At 46.5% G+C, this 23,067-nt stretch overlaps 1 protein-coding gene across 7 annotated transcripts in view; it reads right to left on the reverse strand.

Annotated features, from left to right (window-relative positions):
- Positions 1 to 23,067, reverse strand: part of ppp1r9a (protein phosphatase 1, regulatory subunit 9A) — a 129,012-nt gene that overhangs the window by 77,507 nt on the left and 28,438 nt on the right. For all 7 annotated transcript variants that reach the window (XM_045709835.2, XM_045709837.2, XM_045709836.2 and 4 more), the window contains exons 3-4: positions 7,294 to 7,426; positions 2,915 to 3,035 (exon numbers count right to left, since the gene is read on the reverse strand). In XM_045709835.2, coding sequence (XP_045565791.2) covers positions 2,915 to 3,035; positions 7,294 to 7,426 — 254 coding nt within the window. The remainder of the gene's footprint in view (positions 1 to 2,914; positions 3,036 to 7,293; positions 7,427 to 23,067) is intronic.

The following is a 23,067-nucleotide window of genomic DNA, read 5'->3' on the forward strand; positions in this document are numbered from 1 at the left end:
TGGAATCCCGAGCTGACAAGGTAAAAATCAGTCATTCTGCCCCTGAGCAAGGCAGTTAACCCACTGTTCCCCGGGCGCCGATAACGTGGATGCCGATTAAGGCACCTCCCCGTACCTCTCTGATTCAGAGGGTTAAATGCGGAAGACACATTTCAGTTGAATACATTCAGTTGTATAATTGACTAGGTATCCCCCTTTCCCTTTCCCTATTTGGCCAATATACCACGGCTAAGGGCTGTTCCTAATCATGACGCAACGTGGTTTTCCCGAATACAGCCGTTAACTGTGGTATATTGGGCAGATACGACAAACCAGATGTTAAGACTACAAACAGTTATAAATGGCCCATTTGCGAGATTGACTTGTCATTTCAATAGGCATAGGCTACAGATAAAATCTGGGTTTATAATTGTAATTCAATTTTGCCATGGTTTGCTTAGATAGATGCAGGTAGCCTATAGCCCCTGATAGGCCAACATCTAATTTCAGGATAATCTACAGTAGCCTAGACAAGATGTAGGCAAGACATATACTGAACGAATTAGCAGCTTGCTTACTTCAAATTAACAGACTCATTTATTCAACATGAATAGCTTGGTGATTTCGAGGTAAGAAATGCTTGTGTTTCCCAATAGCAGGCTGGAATAGGCTACTGAGGATGAGATCGTCATTTCATTCACTGAATTAAATATTAATAATATGTATATGAACTGAATATGCTTGTCAACAACAGCCAGTGTTTCTTAATTTTAATTTTATTGATCTGACAGAATTTTACCGTCAATCTAATGCATTCTAACAACTGGTCGACAACTGCGATAGAGCTTTGATAACTTCCAATTTAATTAACGAAACATGGCCATTATCAATTGCATAATAACACAAGGTAACTTACAATACATTTTCACCCGCGACATTGTTGTTAAAGTAGCCCAATATGCAGGAAAACCACAGACATCGCAACCCTGGCTTCACTTCAAGAGCCGTGGTGGAGATATAGGGTTTAACGGACAACTTTGAGAGTCAATGGACTAAAGAGGTTTGATGACAAGCTATTTTGAAAACATTTCATTGGTCAAGGGGTCGCGAAACAATCATACAGCCTTAAAGGGGAACCAATAGAATTGTTTCATGTACAGTACTGACACTCTACTCTATTGGCCCTGGTCAAAAGTAGTTTACTATGTAGGAATTAAGGTGTATTTGGAATCCACACACCGACTAATTAAGCACCACTCATAACCAGCTGACAGTCAGGCAGGGACCTAATGATGAAAAGGAAATTGCATTCTGAGCACAGAGCGCTTCCCAGCTTCCCGCCCACAACACCACACCTGAGGGCAGCCAGCTAGACCCCTGTTCTCTGTCTCAGTCTCATGTTAAATCTCTAGCTAAGAGAGATCCACCCTCAGATTTTAGCAAGGTGTGTGGTGGGACTGGAAGGCTCAGCGTTAGATGATGCAGAGAGGATTCAGGGGATCTCGCTCCCTGGCTGTGTGTGTGTGTTGGTTGGGACTGGAAGGCTCAGCGTTAGATGATGCACAGAGGATTCAGGGGATCTCGCTTCCTGACTGTGTGTGTGTGTTGGTTGGGACTGGGAGGCTCAGCGTTAGATGATGCAGAGAGGATTCAGGGGATCTCGCTCCCTGGCTGTGTGTGTGTGTTGGTTGGGACTGGGAGGCTCAGCGTTAGATGATGCAGAGAGGATTCAGGGGATCTCGCTCCCTGGCTGTGTGTGTGTGTTGGTTGGGACTGGGAGGCTCAGCGTTAGATGATGCAGAGAGGATTCAGGGGATCTCGCTCCCTGGCTGTGTGTGTGTGTTGGTTGGGACTGGGAGGCTCAGCGTTAGATGATGCAGAGAGGATTCAGGGGATCTCACTCCCTGGCTGTGTGTTTGTGTGTGTGTATGTCCATGTTTGTGTGTCTATTAAATCAGAGCTCTGTGTTATACTACACAGTACATCCCCTCTGATATGGCTCTCTACCATATTAACACCTAACCCTAACTCATATTAACACCTAACCCATAGTAATACCTAACCCATAGTAATACCTCCAACATGTTCCTGTGTGGTTGGAACTCACTAACACGCCATTTATATATTCCACTGTGTCAGGCAGCGTGGCATGTGTTGTTACCTACCCTTACTAGGTGTTAACTTGCCTAGTTAAATAACGTTTCAATAAAATAAATAACAAAGGCTCTAAAAGCTTGAATAATCTTGTTGGTGGGAATGTGAGTCAGATTGGGAGTACTGTATGAGGTAATACACTGGTAGCCTGCTGTGGAGCTCTGATCTGAGTACGACTGTCTCTGGCCTAGCAGGTTTCACACACACACACACACACACACACACACACACACACACACACACACACACACACACACACACACACACACACACACACACACACACACACACACACACACACACACACACACACACACACACACACACACACACACAGCTGTAACTGCAGGGTGTGATAACATCCCAGAGTCGTTCCTTCAGTTTCAGGCCATGTCTCTCTCCTGGCAGTAATCCCAGACTCCTGCTGCTAAATCTCTCTGGGCCATGGGGACTGGAGTGTGTGTGTCTGTGTGTGTCAAATCAAATCAAATGATATTGGTCACATACACGTGTTTAGCAGATGTTACTGCAGGTGTAGCGAAATGCTTGTGTTTCTAGCTCCAACAGTGAAGCAACATCTAACAAGTAATATCTGACAATTTCAAAACATATTCCTAATACACACAAATATAAGTAAAGGAATGGAATTAAGAATATATAAATATATGGATGAGCAATGTCAGAACGGCATAGTGTGCACTTGTCTGTGTGTGTGCACTTGTGTGTATGTCTGTATGTAGGGATTGAGGTGGCACCTACTCAGGAAGCAGAAAGCTCTTACCTGTCATCTCTCTCAGCCGCCCCGCCCTCAATAACAGTCTTGACAAAGATTCCCAGTTTCTCCAGACCAGCGTCAGCGCCCACTCCCATCCCTATGATGCTGATACCAAGGCCATCATCATCTGGCAGAGAGGAGACAGGAGTTATACAATGACAAGTGTCTGTGTATGTGTGTATACCCCGCAAACACTAGCTAACCCTTACTGTAACCTCATTTTTACATTTACATTTACATGAACCCTAACCCTGCAGACACTAGCTAACCCTTACCGTAACCCTGCAGACACTAGTTAACCCTAACCCTAACCCTGCAGACACTAGCTAACCCTAACCCTGCAGATACTAGATAACCCTAACCCTGCAGACACTAGATAACCCTAACCCTAACCCTGCAGACACTAGCTAACCCTAACCCTAACCCTGCAGACACTAGATAACCCTAACCCTGCAGACACTAGATAACCCTAACCCTGCAGACACTAGCTAACCCTAACCCTAACCCTGCAGACACTAGCTAACCCTAACCCTGCAGACACTAGATAACCCTAACCCTGCAGACACTAGCTAACCCTAACCCTGCAGACACTAGCTAACCCTAACCCTGCAGACACTAGCTAACCCTAACCCTAACCCTGCAGACACTAGCTAACCCTAACCCTAACCCTGCAGACACTAGCTAACCCTAACCCTAACCCTGCAGACACTAGCTAACCCTAACCCTGCAGACAATAGATAACCCTAACCCTGCAAACACTAGCTAACCCTAACCCTAACCCTGGAGACACTAGATAACCCTAACCCTGCAGACACTAGACAACCCTAACCCTGCAGACACTAGCTAACCCTAACCTTAACCCTGCAGACACTAGCTAACCCTAACCCTGCAGACACTAGCTAACCCTAACCCTAACACTGCAGACACTAGCTAACCCTAACCCTAACCCTGCAGACACTAGATAACCCTAACCCTGCAAACACTAGCTAACCCTAACCCTAACCCTGCAGACACTAGATAACCCTAACCCTGCAGACACTAGCTAACCCTAACCCTGCAGACACTAGATAACCCTAACCCTGCAGACACTAGCTAACCCTAACCCTGCAGACACTAGCTAACCCTAACCCTGCAGACACTAGCTAACCCTAACCCTGCAGACACTAGCTAACCCTAACCCTGCAGACACTAGCTAACCCTAACTCTGCAGACACTAGCTAACCCTAACTCGGCAGACACTAGCTAACCCTAACCCTGCAGACACTAGCTAACCCTAACCCTGCAGACACTAGCGAACCCTAACTCTGAAGACACTAGCTAACCCTAACCCTGCAGACACTAGCTAACCCTAACCCTGCAGACACTAGCTAACCCTAACCCTGCAGACACTAGCTAACCCTAACTCTGCAGACACTAGCTAACCCTAACCCTGCAGACACTAGCTAACCCTAACCCTGCAGACACTAGCTAACCCTAACCCTGCAGACACTAGCTAACCCTAACTCTGCAGACACTAGCTAACCCTAACCCTGCAGACACTAGCTAACCCTAACCCTGCAGACACTAGCTAACCCTAACTCTGCAGACACTAGCTAACCCTAACCCTGCAGACACCTAGCTAACCCTAACTCTACAGACACTAACTAACCCTAACCCTGCAGACACTAGCTAACCCTAACCCTGCAGACACTAGCTAACCCTAACTCTGCAGACACTAGCTAACCCTAACCCTGCAGACACTAGCTAACCCTAACTCTGCAGACACTAGCTAACCCTTAACGTAACCCTGCAGACACTAGCTAACCCTTACCGTAACCCTGCAGACACTAGCTAACCCTAACCCTGCAGACACTAGCTAACCCTAACCCTGCAGACACTAGCTAACCCTTACCGTAACCCTGCAGACACTAGCTAACCCTTACCGTAACCCTGCAGACACTGGCTAACCCTAACCCTGCAGACACTAGCTAACCCTAACCCTGCAGACACTAGCTAACCCTAACCCTGCAGACACTAGCTAACCCTAACCCTGCAGACACTAGCTAAACCTAACCCTGCAGACACTAGTTAACCCTAACCCTGCAGACACTAGCTAACCCTAACCCTGCAGACACTAGCTAACCCTAACCCTGCAGACACTAGCTAACCCTAACCCTGCAGACACTAGCTAACCCTAACCCTGCAGACACTAGCTAACCCTAACCCTGCAGACACTAGTTAACCCTAACTCTGCAGACACTAGCTAACCCTAACTCTGCAGACACTAGCTAACCCTAACCCTGCAGACACTAGTTAACCCTAACTCTGCAGACACTAGCTAACCCTAACTCTGCAGACACTAGATGACCCTAACTCTGCAGACACTAGCTAACCGAAACCCTGCAGACACTAGTTAACCCTAACTCTGCAGACACTATCTAACCCTAACCCTGCAGACACTAGCTAACCCTAACTCTGCAGACACTAGCTAACCCTAACCCTGCAGACACTAGCTAACCCTAACCCTGCAGACACTAGCTAACCCTAACCCTAACCCTGCAGACACTAACTAACCCTAACTCTACAGACACTATCTAACCCTAACCCTGCAGACACTAGCTAACCCTAACTCTGCAGACACTAGATAGCCCTAACCCTGCAGACACTAGTTAACCCTAACCCTGCAGACACTAGCTAACCCTAACCCTAACCCTGCAGACACTAGCCAACCCTAACCCTGCAGACACTAGCTAACCCTAACCCTGCAGACACTAGCTAACCCTAACTCTGCAGACACTAGCTAACCCTAACTCTGCAGACACTAGCTAACCCTAACCCTGCAGACACTAGCTAACCCTAACCCTGCAGACACTAGCTAACCCTAACCCTGCAGACACTAGCTAACCCTAACTCTGCAGACACTAGCTAACCCTAACCCTGCAGACACTAGTTAACCCTAACCCTGCAGACACTAGCTAACCCTAACCCTGCAGACACTAGCTAACCCTAACCCTACAGACACTAGCTAACCCTAACCCTGCAGACACTAGCTAACCCTAACCCTGCAGACACTAGCTAACCCTAACCCTGCAGACACTAGTTAACCCTAACTCTGCAGACACTAGCTAACCCTAACTCTGCAGACACTAGCTAACCCTAACCCTGCAGACACTAGCTAACCCTAACCCTGCAGACACTAGCTAACCCTAACCCTGCAGACACTAGCTAACCCTAACCCTGCAGACACTAGCTAACCCTAACCCTGCAGACACTAGCTAACCCTAACCCTGCAGACACTAGCTAACCCTAACCCTGCAGACACTAGCTAACCCTAACCCTGCAGACACTAGCTAACCCTAACCCCGCAGACACTAGCTAACCCTAACCCTGCAGACACTAGCTAACCCTAACCCTGCAGACACTAGCTAACCCTAACCCTGCAGACACTAGCTAACCCTAACTCTGCAGACACTAGCTAACCCTAACCCTGCAGACACTAGCTAACCCTAACCCTGCAGACACTAGCTAACCCTAACTCTGCAGACACTAGATGACCCTAACTCTGCAGACACTAGCTAACCCAAACCCTGCAGACACTAGTTAACCCTAACTCTGCAGACACTATCTAACCCTAACCCTGCAGACACTAGCTAACCCTAACTCTGCAGACACTAGCTAACCCTAACCCTGCAGACACTAGCTAACCCTAACCCTGCAGACACTAGCTAACCCTAACCCTAACCCTGCAGACACTAACTAACCCTAACTCTACAGACACTATCTAACCCTAACCCTGCAGACACTAGCTAACCCTAACTCTGCAGACACTAGATAGCCCTAACCCTGCAGACACTAGTTAACCCTAACCCTGCAGACACTAGCTAACCCTAACCCTAACCCTGCAGACACTAGCCAACCCTAACCCTGCAGACACTAGCTAACCCTAACCCTGCAGACACTAGCTAACCCTAACCCTGCAGACACTAGCTAACCCTAACCCTGCAGACACTAGCTAACCCTAACCCTGCAGACACTAGCTAACCCTAAATATCGCTTTGTATTTCCTCTTCAGTTTAATCTGGGAAATGTTTTATGCCAAACCCCAAATTGACCCCTAGCACTAACCACTATGCATTTGTGTAAAATGAAAGGACTGGACAGGTATAAACAATGTGGTATACGAATGCCCACAAAGCTAACCATATTTACCTACATGAAGTGCATATGGGGTAGGGAGTGAAGGGATAGTGCATATGGGGTAGGGAGTGAAGGGATAGTGCACATGGGGTAGGGAGTGACGGGATAGTGCATATGGGGTAGGGAGTGAAGGGATAGTGCATATGGAGTAAGGTTATATAGAATATGGTTATATGGGTCTATTTGGGATCGTCCCCAGGTCGTCCTACCTTTCTCCAGCTCTACAGGGAACAGCTCTAGTTTCTCCACCCTCTTCTCCAGCTCGTACTCTGCTGACGAGGCCACCGGGTCCACCTCCTCATTCCTCCTGTCATAGTCCTCGTTACAGTAGGTGTTGAACACCTGGAGACACACAAACACACACCCTGGTTAGTTACCACACTGAGCTCAATACTTACCGAGCTATTTTTGGGGAATCATGTTTTGTTATTGAGTAGTTAAGTCAATTACAGTAGTATGCGTCTAAGTATATTGTGCAGGACCATGCCTTTAGATGAGCGGTTCTACAAGTGTTTGAAATGTGTTCTTCAAGTAATACAGATGATATTCTCATCACGGCCAATGAATAGCTTTGGTGGATATGTACAACATACTGGTCTGCTGACAGTGAGTTTAAGAGCAGACAACACACAGTAGGCTACTACAGTTGTTTATACTTTAAATGGCATATATATTATTATAAACCAGGTGGTTCCAGCCCTGAATGCTGTTTGGCTGAAAGCCGTGGTATACCACGGGGATGACCCCAAAAATGATTTTACTGATCTAATAACGTTGGTAACCAGTTTATAACAGTAATAAGGCACCTCAAGGGTTTGTAGTATACGGCCAATATACCACGGCTAAGGGCGGTGTCCAGGCACTAAGATCAGGCCTTAGCTGTGGTATACTGGCCATATGACACACCCCCTTGGGCCTTATCACTTTAAATCAAATCAAATTGTATTTGTCACATGCTCCGAATACAACAGGTGTAGGAAGACCAGGTGGCGAATCGCATCTCTGCATGTCTGGCAGACATATCAGTGTGGATGACGGATCACCACCTCAAGCTGAACCTCGGCAAGACGGAGCTGCTCTTCCTCCCGGGGAAGGACTGCCCGTTCCATGATCTCGCCATCACGGTTGACAACTCCCTTGTGTCCTCCTCCCAGAGTGCTAAGAGCCTTGGCGTGACCCTGGACAACACCCTGTCGTTCTCCACCAACATCAAGGCGGTGACCCGATCCTGTAGGTTCATGCTCTACAACATTCGCAGAGTACGACCCTGCCTCACACAGGAAGCGGCGCAGGTCCTAATCCAGGCACTTGTCATCTCCCGTCTGGATTACTGCAACTCGCTGTTGGCTGGGCTCCCTGCCTGTGCCATTAAACCCCTACAACTCATCCAGAACGCCGCAGCCCGTCTGGTGTTCAACCTTCCCAAGTTCTCTCACGTCACCCCGCTCCTCCGCTCTCTCCACTGGCTTCCAGTCGAAGCTCGCATCCGCTACAAGACCATGGTGCTTGCCTACGGAGCTGTGAGGGGAACGGCACCTCCGTACCTTCAGGCTCTGATCAGGCCCTACACCCAAACAAGGGCACTCCGTTCATCCACCTCTGGCCTGCTCGCCTCCCTACCTCTGAGGAAGCACAGTTCCCGCTCAGCCCAGTCAAAACTGTTCGCTGCTCTGGCACCCCAATGGTGGAACAAGCTCCCTCACGACGCCAGGACAGCGGAGTCAATCACCACCTTCCGGAGACACCTGAAACCCCACCTCTTCAAGGAATACCTGGGATAGGATAAGGTAATCCTTCTAACCCCCCCCCTTAAAAGATTTAGATGCACTATTGTAAAGTGGTTGTTCCACTGGATATTATAGGTGAATGCACCAGTTTGTAAGTCTAAATGACTAAAATGTAAAATGTAAAAAATGTAAGACCTTACCGTCTAATTCTTACTTTACAAGCCCTTAACCAACAATGCAGTACAAGAAATAGAGTTAAGAAAATATTTACTAAATAAACTAAAGTAAAAATAACATTTAAAAAAAAAAGTACATAACAATAACAAGGCTATATACAGGGGGTACCGGTACCGTGTCAATGTGCGGGGGTACAGGTTAGTCAACGTAATTTGTACATGTAGGTAGGGGTAAAGGGACTATGCTTAAAACCTGTTGGGGCTAGGGGGCAGTATTTGCACGGCCGGATAAAAAAAATGTACCCGATTTAAACTGGTTACTACTCTTGTCCAGAAACGAGAATATGCATATAATTAGTAGATTTGGATAGAAAACACTCTGAAGTTTCTAAAACTGTTTGAATGGTGTCTGTGAGTATAACAGAACTCATATGGCAGGCCAAAACCTGAGAAGATTCCATACAGGAATTGCCCTGTCTGACAATTTGTTGTCCTTCAGTTGCATCTCTATCGAAAATACTGCATCTCTGCTGTAACGTGACATTTTCTAAGGCATCCATTGGCTCTCAGAAGGCGCCAGAAAGTGTAATGGGATGTCTGCAGTCTCTGGGCGAAGTACAGCAGCTCTGTTTGTGAGTGGTCAGCCTGGGAACAGTGAGACTGAGAAGCGCGTTCATGAGAATTCTAAAAATGTTTCTTTCAGCCTTTGAATGAATACAACATCGCCCGGGTGGAATATTATCGCTATTATACGAGAAAAATAGCATAAACATTTATTTTAAACAGCGTTTGACATGCTTCGATGTACGGTAATGGAATATTTGGATTTTTTTTGTCACGAAATGCGCTCGCGCGTCACCCTTCGGATAGTTACCTGAACGCATAAAGAAAACGGCGGTATTTGGATATAACTATGGATTATTTGGAACCAAAACAACATTTGCTGTTGAAGTAGAAGTCCTGGGAGTGCATTCTGACGAAGAAGAGCAAAGGTAATCCAATTTTTCTTATAGTAAATCTGAGTTTGGTGAGGGCCAAACTTGGTGGGTGTCAAATTAGCTAGCCGTGATGGCCGGGCTATGTACTCAGAATATTGCAAAATGTGCTTTCGCCGAAAAGCTATTTTAAAATCTGACACCGCGATTGCATAAAGGAGTTCTGTATCTATAATTCTTAAAATAATTGTTATGTATTTTGTGAACGTTAATCATGAGTAATTTAGTAAATTCACCGGAAGTTTGCGGTGGGTATGCTAGTTCTGAACATCACATGCTAATGTAAAAAGATGGTTTTTGATATAAATATGAACTTGATTGAACAAAACATGCATGTATTGTATAACATAATGTCCTAGGAGTGTCATCTGATGAAGATCATCAAAGGTTAGTGCTGCATTTAGCTGTGGTTTTGGTTTTTGTGACATATATGCTTGCTTTGAAAATGGCTGTGTGATTATTTTTGGTAGGGTACTCTCCTGACATAATCTAATGTTTTTCTTTCGCTGTAAAGCCTTTTTGAAATCGGACAATGTGGTTAGACTAACGAGAGTCTTGTCTTTAAAATGGTGTAAAATAGTAATATGTTTGAGAAATTTAAGTTATAGCATTTTTGAGGTATTTGTATTTCGTGCCACGCGATTCCACTGGCTGTTGACTAACCTCGCCCAGGGAGGTTAATAATATTATTATGATAATTACTGTTGCTCCCCATCTTCATTACCACATCATCACAATGGAGGAAATATGAGGTCCTTAGAGACAGGAGAAAAGAGGGTGAGTTGTGGCCCTTTCTCTGAGCGTGGGTCACTTCCTCTCCCCTTCAGCCTGAGTGATTCTGCTGCTCACTCTGATGTGAAGGGGCTGACGCACGGACATGTACACTCCTGTCACTGACCAAGCACCACATCCCAGACGGATACAGGCCAACGCACACCTGGGTGACGAACGCACACCTGGGTGACGAACGCACACCTGGGTGACGAACGCACAATGGGTGACGAACGCACAACTGGGTGACGAACGCACAACTGGGTGACGAACGCACAACTGGGTGATGAACGCACAACTGGGTGACGAACGCACAACTGGGTGACGAACGCACAACTGGGTGATGAGCGCACACCTGAGTGACGAACGCACAACTGGGTGACGAACGCACAACTGGGTGACGAACGCACAACTGGGTGATGAACGCACAACTGGGTGACGAACGCACAACTGGGTGACGAACGCACAACTGGGTGATGAGCGCACACCTGAGTGACGAACGCACAACTGGGTGACGAACGCACAACTGGGTGACAAACACACAACTGGGTGACAAACACACACCTGGGTGACGAACGTACACCTGGGTGACGAACACACACCTGGGTGATGAGCGCACACCTGAGTGACGAACGCACACCTGGGTGACAAACACACAACTGGGTGACAAACACACACCTGGGTGACGAACTTACACCTGGGTGACGAACTTACACCTGACTGACAAACGTACACCTGGGTGATGAACGCACAATGGATGATGAATGCACAACTGGGTGACAAACGCACAACTGGGTGACGAGCGCACACCTGGGTGACGAACACACACCTGGGTGACGAACACACAGCTGGGTGACGAACATACACCTGGGTGACGAACGCAGAACTGGGTGACGAACGCACACCTGGGTGACGAACGCACAATGGGTGACGAACGCACAATGGGTGACGAACGCACAATGGATGATGAATGCACACCTGGGTGACGAACGCACAACTGGGTGACGAACACACACCTGGGTGACGAACGTACACCTGGGTGACGAACATACACCTGGGTGACGAACACACACCTGGATGACGAACACACAACTGGGTGACGAACACACACCTGGGTGATGAACATACACCTGGGTGACGAACATACACCTGGGTGACGAACGTACACCTGGGCCCATAAAGCGTCTCAGAGTAATAGTGGTGATCTAGGATCTGTTAATTGTTGTCATTTGTTTGCAGGGGACCAGGTGACATTTAACACAAGGCAGTGTTAGGTTTCGTCCCAAAAGGCACCCTTTTCCATATATAGTGCACTACTTTTGATCAGGGCCCATAAGGCTCTGGTCAAAAGTAGTGCACTATGTAGGGAATAGGGTGCCATGTGGTACATCTGTGTCAGTCTCTGCTTCTCCATAATGAGCGACATCAGGAGAATGACAATGTGTCATGATTAATATGCCAGAATATCTAATCTGGGAAAAACACATAGATCAGAACAGAAGTGCCTGATGAAGACAGCCATTCATTCTGCTATAATAACAGAGACCTTGTCTGTCTGTCTCACAAAACATGATTCCCCGTAGGATAAAGTCTGAGTATATCTGAAAGACTAATACAATAAATAGGTGATGTCAGCTCCACATAGGATATAGTCCATGACAGACTATAGAAAGACTGTAATGTCCACACACTCTCTCCTGCTTCCAGTACGCAAACAGAGAGATGACATGACATCTGTATCATCACTTCTATTGCCCTAGCTCCTGTCCAATGTTTGGCCTGTAAAATGTTTGGCCTGTAAAATGTTTGGCCTGTAAAATGCTTTGCCTGTAAAATGTTTGGTCTTTAAAATGCTTGGCCTGGAAAATGCTTGGCCTGTAAAATGCTTTGCCTGTAAAATGTTTGGCCTGTAAAATGTTTGGCCTGTAAAATGCTTTGCCTGTAAAATGCTTGGATGTGCACAAATGGGCTATTCTTTCCATCATTTTAAACCATTACAACAAGCACACAACAGTTCACTGGCAGGATGAGACCAAACCAAAGATAGAGACAGAGTGAGAGAGTCTGTACCTATTATTTTCCTATTCATCTCCTGTGTATGGATGTGTGTACATTAGCCTAAATGTTCTCTTTCCATCCTTTTAGACCAATACACTGGCAGGATAAGACCAAACTAAAGATGGAGAGAGCACTGTAGAAGTACCGCTGTAGACGGGACCGCAGTGGGGAAGATGGAAGATGTTACTCGCCGTACACCGTCAGGGACAGCCCTAAGAACAACACCAGCTACATAAAGAAAAATCTAACCACAGGACTAGGGCAGAGAGTCAAAGCGTATCAAAATACGAGGACATCTCTGTCTCTATGTTATAACACTGTAATAACTTCTACATCTACGTCCTGGTCCTAACAGTGTTCAGCCACGACCCACACTTTAAAGGACAAACCAATCTGCTTAATTTCCAATGTAACATATTACAGACACATTAGCGACCAAGTGACGTGATGACAAAGTTACTATAGTGACGTGACAAAGACCTACGGGGAAACAACAATCACACTTAGGAACGACAAACAGCGACAAGTATAGTTCTGTACTTTAACATTGGATCTGTACCAAAAGCCTGACACTTCCTCTCCTCCTCAACAAGACAAGCCTCTCAGAGCTGATTGTGTGTGTGCGTGTGTGTGTGTGTGTGTGTGTGTGTGTGTGTGTGTGTGTGTGTGTGTGTGTGTGTGGTGTGTGCTGGGGGAAAACAGAAACAGCAGGGCTCCTAACAACTTTCCTAGTTGACTGTATTGCTCTTTTCATCTTCCCTCGCTCTATCAGTCCGGCTTCCTCTTCCTCCGCTCTCTCGCTGCTATCCATCTATCTTTTATCCACCCAGGATCCTCCGCTCTCTTGCTGCTATCCATCTATCTTTATCCACACCCAGGATCCTCCTCTCTCTCAATGCTATCCATCTATCTTTATTAACACCCAGGATCCTCTTCTCTCTCACTGCTATCCATCTATCTTTATCCACACCCAGGATCCTCTTCTCTCTCACTGCTATCCATCTATCTTTATCCACACCCAGGATCCTCCTCTCTCTCACTGCTATCCATCTATCTTTCATCCACCCAGGATCCTCCTCTCTCTCACTGCTATCCATCTATCTTTATCCACACCCAGGATCCTCCTCTCTCTCACTGCTATCCATCTATCTTTATCCACACCCAGGATCCTCCTCTCTCTCACTGCTATCCATCTATCTTTATTAACACCCAGGATCCTCTTCTCTCTCACTGCTATCCATCTATCTTTCATCCACCCAGGATCCTCCTCTCTCTCACTGCTATCCATCTATCTTTATCCACACCCAGGATCCTCTTCTCTCTCGCTGCTATCCATCTATCTTTATCCACACCCAGGATCCTCCGCTCTCTCACTGCTATCCATCTATCTTTATTAACACCCAGGATCCTCTTCTCTCTCACTGCTATCCATCTATCTTTCATCCACCCAGGATCCTCCTCTCTCTCACTGCTATCCATCTATCTTTATCCACACCCAGGATCCTCTTCTCTCTCACTGCTATCCATCTATCTTTATCCACACCCAGGATCCTCCTCTCTCTCACTGCTATCCATCTATCTTTCATCCACCCAGGATCCTCCTCTCTCTCACTGCTATCCATCTATCTTTATCCACACCCAGGATCCTCCTCTCTCTCACTGCTATCCATCTATCTTTATCCACACCCAGGATCCTCCTCTCTCTCACTGCTATCCATCTATCTTTATTAACACCCAGGATCCTCTTCTCTCTCACTGCTATCCATCTATCTTTCATCCACCCAGGATCCTCCTCTCTCTCACTGCTATCCATCTATCTTTATCCACACCCAGGATCCTCTTCTCTCTCGCTGCTATCCATCTATCTTTATCCACACCCATGATCCTCCTCTCTCTCAATGCTATCCATCTATCTTTATCCACACCCAGGATCCTCTTCTCTCTCACTGCTATCCATCTATTTTTATCCACACCCAGGATCGTCCTCTCTCTCACTGCTATCCATCTATCTTTATCCACACCCATGATCCTCCGCTCTCTCACTGCTATCCATCTATCTTTATCCACACCCAGGATCCTCTTCTCTCTCGCTGCTATCCATCTATCTTTATCCACACCCAGGATCCTCCTCTCTCTCACTGCTATCCATCTATCTTTCATCCACCCAGAATCCTCCTCTCTCTCACTGCTATCCATCTATCTTTATCCACACCCAGGATCGTCCTCTCTCTCACTGCTATCCATCTATCTTTATCCACACCCAGGATCCTCTTCTCTCTCACTGCTATCCATCTATCTTTCATCCACCCAGAATCCTCCTCTCTCTCACTGCTATCCATCTATCTTTATCCACACCCAGGATCGTCCTCTCTCTCACTGCTATCCATCTATCTTTCGTCCATACCCATGATCCTCCGCTCTCTTGCTGCTATCCATCTATCTTTCATCCATACCCATGATCCTCCTCTCTCTCACTGCTATCCATCTATCTTTATCCACACCCAGGATCCTCCTCTCTCTCACTGCTATCCATCTATCTTTCATCCATACCCATGATCCTCCGCTCTCTTGCTGCTATCCATCTATCTTTCATCCATACCCATGATCCTCCGCTCTCTTGCTGCTATCCATCTATCTTTCATCCACCCAGGATCCTCCTCTCTCTCACTGCTATCCATCTATCTTTCATCCATACCCATGATCCTCCGCTCTCTTGCTGCTATCCATCTATCTTTCATCCATACCCATGATCCTCCTCTCTCTCACTGCTATCCATCTATCTTTATCCACACACAGGATCCTCCTCTCTCTCACTGCTATCCATCTATCTTTCATCCACCCAGAATCCTCCGCTCTCTTGCTGCTATCCATCTATCTTTATCCACACCCAGGATCCTCCTCTCTCTCACTGCTATCCATCTATCTTTATCCACACCCAGGATCCTCCTCTCTCTCACTGCTATCCATCTATCTTTCATCCACCCAGAATCCTCCGCTCTCTTGCTGCTATCCATCTATCTTTATCCACACCCAGGATCCTCCTCTCTCTCACTGCTATCCATCTATCTTTATCCACACCCAGGATCCTCTTCTCTCTCACTGCTATCTATCTATCTTTATCCACACCCAGGACCCTCCTCTCAATAGAGCGGTCAGTTGACAGCCAGCACAATGCAGTGGATTTCTCTTTCCATCTAAATCAGCCTTCTTTTACCGCGGCTATAGCTAGCCTGTACTCTGTAATGGTGCAGAGACAAAACACAATGGAGAGTTTTCAATATAGATGTTACTGCTGCTGCTGGGTTCTAAGTGCAGAGTGCTGTTATGCACCTGCATCCCAAACGGCACCCTATTCCCTATGCAGTGCACAACTTTTGACCTGGGCCCATATGGCTCCGGTCAAATGTAGGGAATAGGGTGTCATTAAGACACAGCCGAAGTCCAGGGTTTCCAGGCTTGTTAGTGCTGGGCTGGTGGTGCTGGAGGATGGTTTGTTAGTGCTGGGCTGCTGGTGTTGGAGGATGGTTTGTTAGTGCTGGGCTGCTGGTGCTGGAGGATGGTTTGTTAGTGCTGGGCTGCTGGTGTTGGAGGATGGTTTGTTAGTGCTGGGCTGCTGGTGTTGGAGGATGGTTTGTTAGTGCTGGGCTGCTGGTGCTGGAGGATGGTTTGTTAGTGCTGGGCTGCTGGTGCTGGAGGATGGTTTGTTAGTGCTGGGCTGCTGGTGGTGTTGGAGGATGGTTTGTTAGTGCTGGGCTGCTGGTGCTGGAGGATGGTTTGTTAGTGCTGGGCTGCTGGTGGTGCTGGAGGATGGTTTGTTAGTGCTGGGCTGCTGGTGGTGTTGGTGGATGGTTTGTTAGTGCTGGGCTGCTGGTGCTGGAGGATGGTTTGTTAGTGCTGGGCTGCTGGTGGTGCTGGAGGATGGTTCGTTAGTGCTGGGCTGCTGGTGCTGGGGAATGGTTTGTTAGTGCTGGGCTGCTGGTGGTGCTGGAGGATGGTTTGTTAGTGCTGGGCTGCTGGTGGTGCTGGAGGATGGTTTGTTAGTGCTGGGCTGCTGGTGGTGCTGGAGGATGGTTTGTTAGTGCTGGGCTGCTGGTGCTGGAGGATGGTTTGTTAGTGCTGGGCTGCTGGTGGTGCTGGAGGATGGTTTGTTAGTGCTGGGCTGCTGGTGGTGCTGGAGGATGGTTTGTTAGTGCTGGGCTGCTGGTGGTGCTGGAGGATGGTTTGTTAGTGCTGGGCTGCTGGTGGTGCTGGAGGATGGTTTGTTAGTTCTGGGCTGCTGGTGGTGCTGGAGGATGGTTTGTTAGTGCTGGGCTGCTGGTGGTGCTGGAGGATGGTTTGTTAGTTCTGGGCTGCTGGTGGTGCTGGAGGATGGTTTGTTAGTGCTGGGCTGCTGGTGCTGGAGGATGGTTTGTTAGTGCTGGGCTGCTGGTGGTGCTGGAGGATGGTTTGTTAGTGCTGGGCTGCTGGTGGTGCTGGAGGATGGTTTGTTAGTGCTGGGCTGCTGGTGGTGCTGGAGGATGGTTTGTTAGTGCTGGGCTGCTGGTGTGCTGGAGGATGGTTTGTTAGTGCTGGGCTGCTGGTGCTGGAGGATGGTTTGTTAGTGCTGGGCTGCTGGTGGTGCTGGAGGATGGTTTGTTAGTGCTGGGCTGCTGGTGGTGCTGGAGGATGGTTTGTTAGTGCTGGGCTGCTGGTGGTGCTGGAGGATGGTTTGTTAGTGCTGGGCTGCTGGTGTTGCTGGAGGATGGTTTGTTAGTGCTGGGCTGCTGGTGGTGCTGGAGGATGGTTTGTTAGTGCTGGGCTGCTGGTGGTGCTGGAGGATGGTTTGTTAGTGCTGGGCTGCTGGTGGTGCTGGAGGATGGTTTGTTAGTGCTGGGCTGCTGGTGCTGGAGGATGGTTTGTTAGTGCTGGGCTGCTGGTGCTGGAGGATGGTTTGTTAGTGCTGGGCTGCTGGTGCTGGAGGAATGGTTTGTTAGTGCTGGGCTGCTGGTGGTGCTGGAGGATGGTTTGTTAGTGCTGGGCTGCTGCTGGTGCTGGAGGATGGTTTGTTAGTGCTGGGCTGCTGCTGGTGCTGGAGGATGGTTTGTTAGTGCTGGGCTGCTGGTGGTGCTGGAGGATGGTTTGTTAGTGCTGGGCTGCTGGTGGTGCTGGAGGATGGTTTGTTAGTGCTGGGCTGCTGGTGTTATTGGAGGATGGTTTGTTAGTTCTGGGCTGCTGGTGGTGCTGGAGGATGGTTTGTTAGTGCTGGGCTGCTGGTGGTGCTGGAGGATGGTTTGTTAGTTCTGGGCTGCTGGTGGTGCTGGAGGATGGTTTGTTAGTGCTGGGCTGCTGGTGCTGGAGGATGGTTTGTTAGTTCTGGGCTGCTGGTGCTGGAGGATGGTTTGTGTCATTTAGAAAATGAAATATGAATTTCATCTACTGCTGATGTATCCTCCAACTTTATATAATATATCCTATCTCACTTCTTCTGGTGTGTGTGCAGGTGTGTGTGTGCAGATGTGTGTGTGCCGACTGTGTTTCGATGTGTGTATTTAAGTATGTGTGTCTGTGTGAGCCTGTTTAAGGTGGAAGGAAGCTCCTCCAGGACAGCCAACAAATTAACCCTCCATCACAAATCCCCCACTCCTCCACTCTCTCCCTATCTTACTGTCATGCCTCTATTCCCCCTCCACTTCTCCTCTCATTCTAGTCACAGAAAGAAAGAGAGAGAGAGAGAGAGAGAGAGAGAGAGAGAGAGAGAGAGAGAGAGAGAGAGAGAGAGAGAGAGAGAGAGAGAGAGAGAGAGAGAGAGAGAGAGAGAGAGAGAGAGAGAGAGAGAGAGAGAGAGAGAGAGAGAGAGGAGAGAGAGAGAGGAGAGAGAGAGAGAGAGAGAGAGAGAGAGAGAGAGAGAGGAGAGAGATTGGGTGTTGGAGTCTGGCCTGCTCAGTATTCATCTGATTGACTACAGTGGGCCCGGCCAACAGCCCCTGAGCCAATTTGTGTCTGACTGCCTTTCCTCCAAGGCATGCCTTAGGGGGCAGCAGGCAGCATGGGAGGAGGGACGGGAGGAAGGAAGGGGTTATCAGAGGGAAGAAGGAGAGAAGGAGAGAGAGGGGGGAGGAGAGGAACAGACTGGGTTCTGTTCTGTTAGCTCTGGGGCCATTTGAGTTGGTGGCCAAGATTGCACTGCATGACGCAGGCCAGCCAACGCCGCTGATCACATTAAATGGCCCTTTGGAGTGGCGGTGCCAGAGACCACATTGTGCCACCCAGACACCTTGCCACCCTGCCAGCGGACGACTGATCCAGCCAGGCAAGACCCAGACCAGGCTGAGGCTGCGTCCCAAATGGCATCCTATTCCCTTTATAGTGTAATACTTTTCACCAGGGACCATAGACCCCTTTTCCCCAGGTACACTAGTCCTATGGGCCCTAGTCAAAAGTAGTGCACTAGCCCCTCAGGCCCATGGTACACACCCAGAATGACTTGCAGTAGCAGATTAACCGTGGCAACGCAACGCACCGTGTCCCTGTCTGTTCCTGATCTGCTGTAGTGCTGAAGCGACAAGGACAGCTCAGTACATTAGCATTCCATTACAGCTATCTGTGGCCAGACACACACACACACCACACACACACACACACACACACACACACACACACACACAACACACCGCGTCACCACGCTAGCGCTAGTGCTGACTAGTGATGAAACGGAGGGAGGCTGAGGGGACACTGCATTAGAAACAGTAAAAGTGTGTTTTATAGTGCCTTCGGAAAGTATTCAGACCCCTTGACTTTTTCTACATTTTGTTATGTTACAGCCTCATCCTAAAATGTATTACATTTATTGTTTTTCCTCAGGAATCTATACACAATACCCCATCATGACAAAGTGAAAACAGGTTTTAAGACATTTTTTCAAATGTATTAAAAATAAAATATATATATTCAGACCATTTGCTATGAGCTTCGAAATTGAGCTCCGGTGCATCCTGTTTCCATTGATCATCCTTGAGATGTTTCTACAACTTGATTGGAGTCCACTTGTGGTAAATTCAATTGATTGGACATGATTTGGAAAGGCACACTCCTGTCTATATAGGGTCCCACAGTTGACAGTGCATGTCAAAGCAAAAACTAAGCCATGAGGTTGAAGGAATTGTCAGTAGAGCTCCGAGACAGGATTGTGACGAGGCACAGATCTGGGGAAGGGTACCAAAAAATGTCTGCAGCATTGAAAGTCCCCAAGAACATAGTGGCCTCCATCATTCTTAAATGGAAGAAGTTTGGAACCACAAGTCCTCAACTGGAAGCTTCATTAAATAGTACCCCAAAAACACCAGTCTCAACGTCAACAGTGAAGAGGCGACTCCGAAATGCTGGCCTTCCGTCATTTGCAACAAGTTTCTGTAAATTATTTTTGGTAGCATTTCTATGTTGAAGATTAAAAAAATATTTTCCTCCATATTCCATCCAGTTCGCTTTATTTTTATAATATATTATACTTGACCTTTCTTGAATAAGTTCCTCCATTTCTTTTTAGTTTTTCCTCTAACTTATTCTGTGCCTCTATGTTTCAGTTTGTATTGCTATCTATCTGTACTGTTAGATCCTCTATGTTTCAGTTTGTATTGCTATCTATCTGTACTGTTGGATCCTCTATGTTTCAGTTTGTATTGCTATCTATCTGTACTGCTAGATCCTCTATGTTTCAGTTTGTATTGCTATCTATCTGTACTGCTAGATCCTCTATGTTTCAGTTTGTATTGCTATCTATCTGTACTGCTAGATCCTCTATGTTTCAGTTTGTATTGCTATCTATCTGTACTGCTAGATCTGCTATGTTTCAGTTTGTATTGCTATCTATCTGTACTGTTAGATCCTCTATGTTTCAGTTTGTATTGCTATCTATCTGTACTGTTAGATCCTCTATGTTTCAGTTTGTATTGCTATCTATCTGTACTGTTAGATCCTCTATGTTTCAGTTTGTATTGCTATCTATCTGTACTGTTGGATCCTCTATGTTTCAGTTTGTATTGCTATCTATCTGTACTGTTGGATCCTCTATGTTTCAGTTTGTATTGCTATCTATCTGTACTGCTAGATCCTCTATGTTTCACTTTGTATTGCTATCTATCTGTACTGCTAGATCCTCTATGTTTCAGTTTGTATTACTATCTATCTGTACTGCTAGATCTGCTATGTTTCAGTTTGTATTGCTATCTATCTGTACTGTTAGATCCTCTATGTTTCAGTTTGTATTGCTATCTATCTGTACTGTTAGATCCTCTATGTTTCAGTTTGTATTGCTATCTATCTCTACTGTTAGATCCTCTATGTTTCAGTTTGTATTGCTATCTATCTGTACTGCTAGATCCTCTATGTTTCAGTTTGTATTGCTATCTATCTGTACTGTTAGATCCTCTATGTTTCAGTTTGTATTGCTATCTATCTGTACTGTTAGATCCTCTATGTTTCAGTTTGTATTGCTATCTATCTGTACTGTTAGATCCTCTATGTTTCAGTTTGTATTGCTATCTATCTGTACTGTTAGATCCTCTATGTTTCAGTTTGTATTGCTATCTATCTGTACTGTTAGATGCTCTATGTTTCAGTTTGTATTGCTATCTATCTGTACTGTTAGATCCTCTATTTCCTTTGTTAAGATCAACTCTTTTGACCTACATTGTTTTTGTTTTAAAGATGAGTGTTGAAATGCATGGCCTCTAAAAGCACATTTACAAGTGTCCCTTCACTTGTTATTTGTTATCAACCAGACTGTTGGCCCAAGAAAGAATTCATTCGTTATGGCACAATAACAACCACTAGGTGCCCCATAACTCCCATCAAACAAACATCCCACTGACACAGCAAGAGAGAGGGAGGGAGCGAGGCTCGTTCACAATGGAAGAGCAAGCCAAACCCTGAATGGATGTCAACAACTGTCTCCTTCATGTCGTGCAGTCACCTTCGTTCACATACAGCACAGGACAAGGGTTGTGACCCAAAAGGCACCCTATTCATTATACAGTACACTGCTTTTGACCAGGGCCCATAGGGCTCTATATAGGGAATAGGGCTCCATTTGGGATGCATCCAAAGTGTGGGCAGGAGGGGCATTTAATGTTGCCTGTGACAACAAAATCTCCATGGTTGTTAAGGCACTGACTACAATAATTCAATCCAAACACCCTCTCCAATCCCATGTTATTCATTAGGCTAGTTAGAATGACGTGGCGTGGTTGCGGTCTGCCATATTCTAATTCTAAGCCATTACGGTTGATTGCTTGAGAAATTGCTAGCGAGCTACGTAGACATTGTCATTTAAACTGTCCTAGAGAATTTCAGACATTCCTTCACTCAATTGACTACAGTAACAACACAATTGTACAGCAGAGTATAACCCTTTCACTCAGCTGACTATATTAGCTCAATAGGAACATGAACATAGTACAGCATGACATAGTGTATGTGTTTTCAACTTCACACACTGACCTCTAGACTGGCTTTTCAAGTGTGGACCTCAGGCTTTACTGTCTGACACACAATGGTGAGAGAGAGTGAGACGGCAGTAACACTGCTGGCTGGGTGGCTCTGCACAACACACAACAACGTGTCCCAGTTGAGGCCTCCTGGGCTATGTATCAAATCAAATCAAATGTATTTGTCACATACACATGGTTAGCAGATGTTAATGTGAGTGTAGCGAAATGCTTGTGCTTCTAGTTCCGACCATGCAGTAAAATCTAACAAGTAATCTAACCTAACAAATTCACAACAACTACCTTATACACACACGTGTAAAGGAATGAATAAGAATATGTACATAAAAATATATGAATGAGCGATGGCCGAACGGCATAGGCAAGATGCAGTAGATGGTATAGAGTACAGTATATACATATGAGATGAGTAATGTAGGGTATGAAAACATATAAAGCGGCATTGTTTAAAGTGGCTAGTGATACATTACATCAAGATGGCAAGATGCAGTAGATGGTAGAGAGTACAGTATATACATATGAGATGAGTAATGTAGGGTATGAAAACATTATATGAAGTGGCATTGTTTAAAGTGGCTAGTGATACATTTAATTACATCAAGGTGGCAAGATGCAGTAGATGGTATAGCGTACAGTATATACATATGAGATGAGTAATGTAGGGTATGTAAACATTATATAAAGTGGCTAGTGATAAATTGTTTACATCAATGTTTCCATTATTAAGTGGCTGGAGTTGAGTCAGTATGTTGGCAGCAGCCACTCAATGTTAGT

This window comes from Salmo salar, chromosome 27, assembly GCF_965601325.2.
Source record: "Salmo salar chromosome 27, fSalSal1, whole genome shotgun sequence".
NCBI lineage: Eukaryota > Metazoa > Chordata > Actinopteri > Salmoniformes > Salmonidae > Salmo > Salmo salar.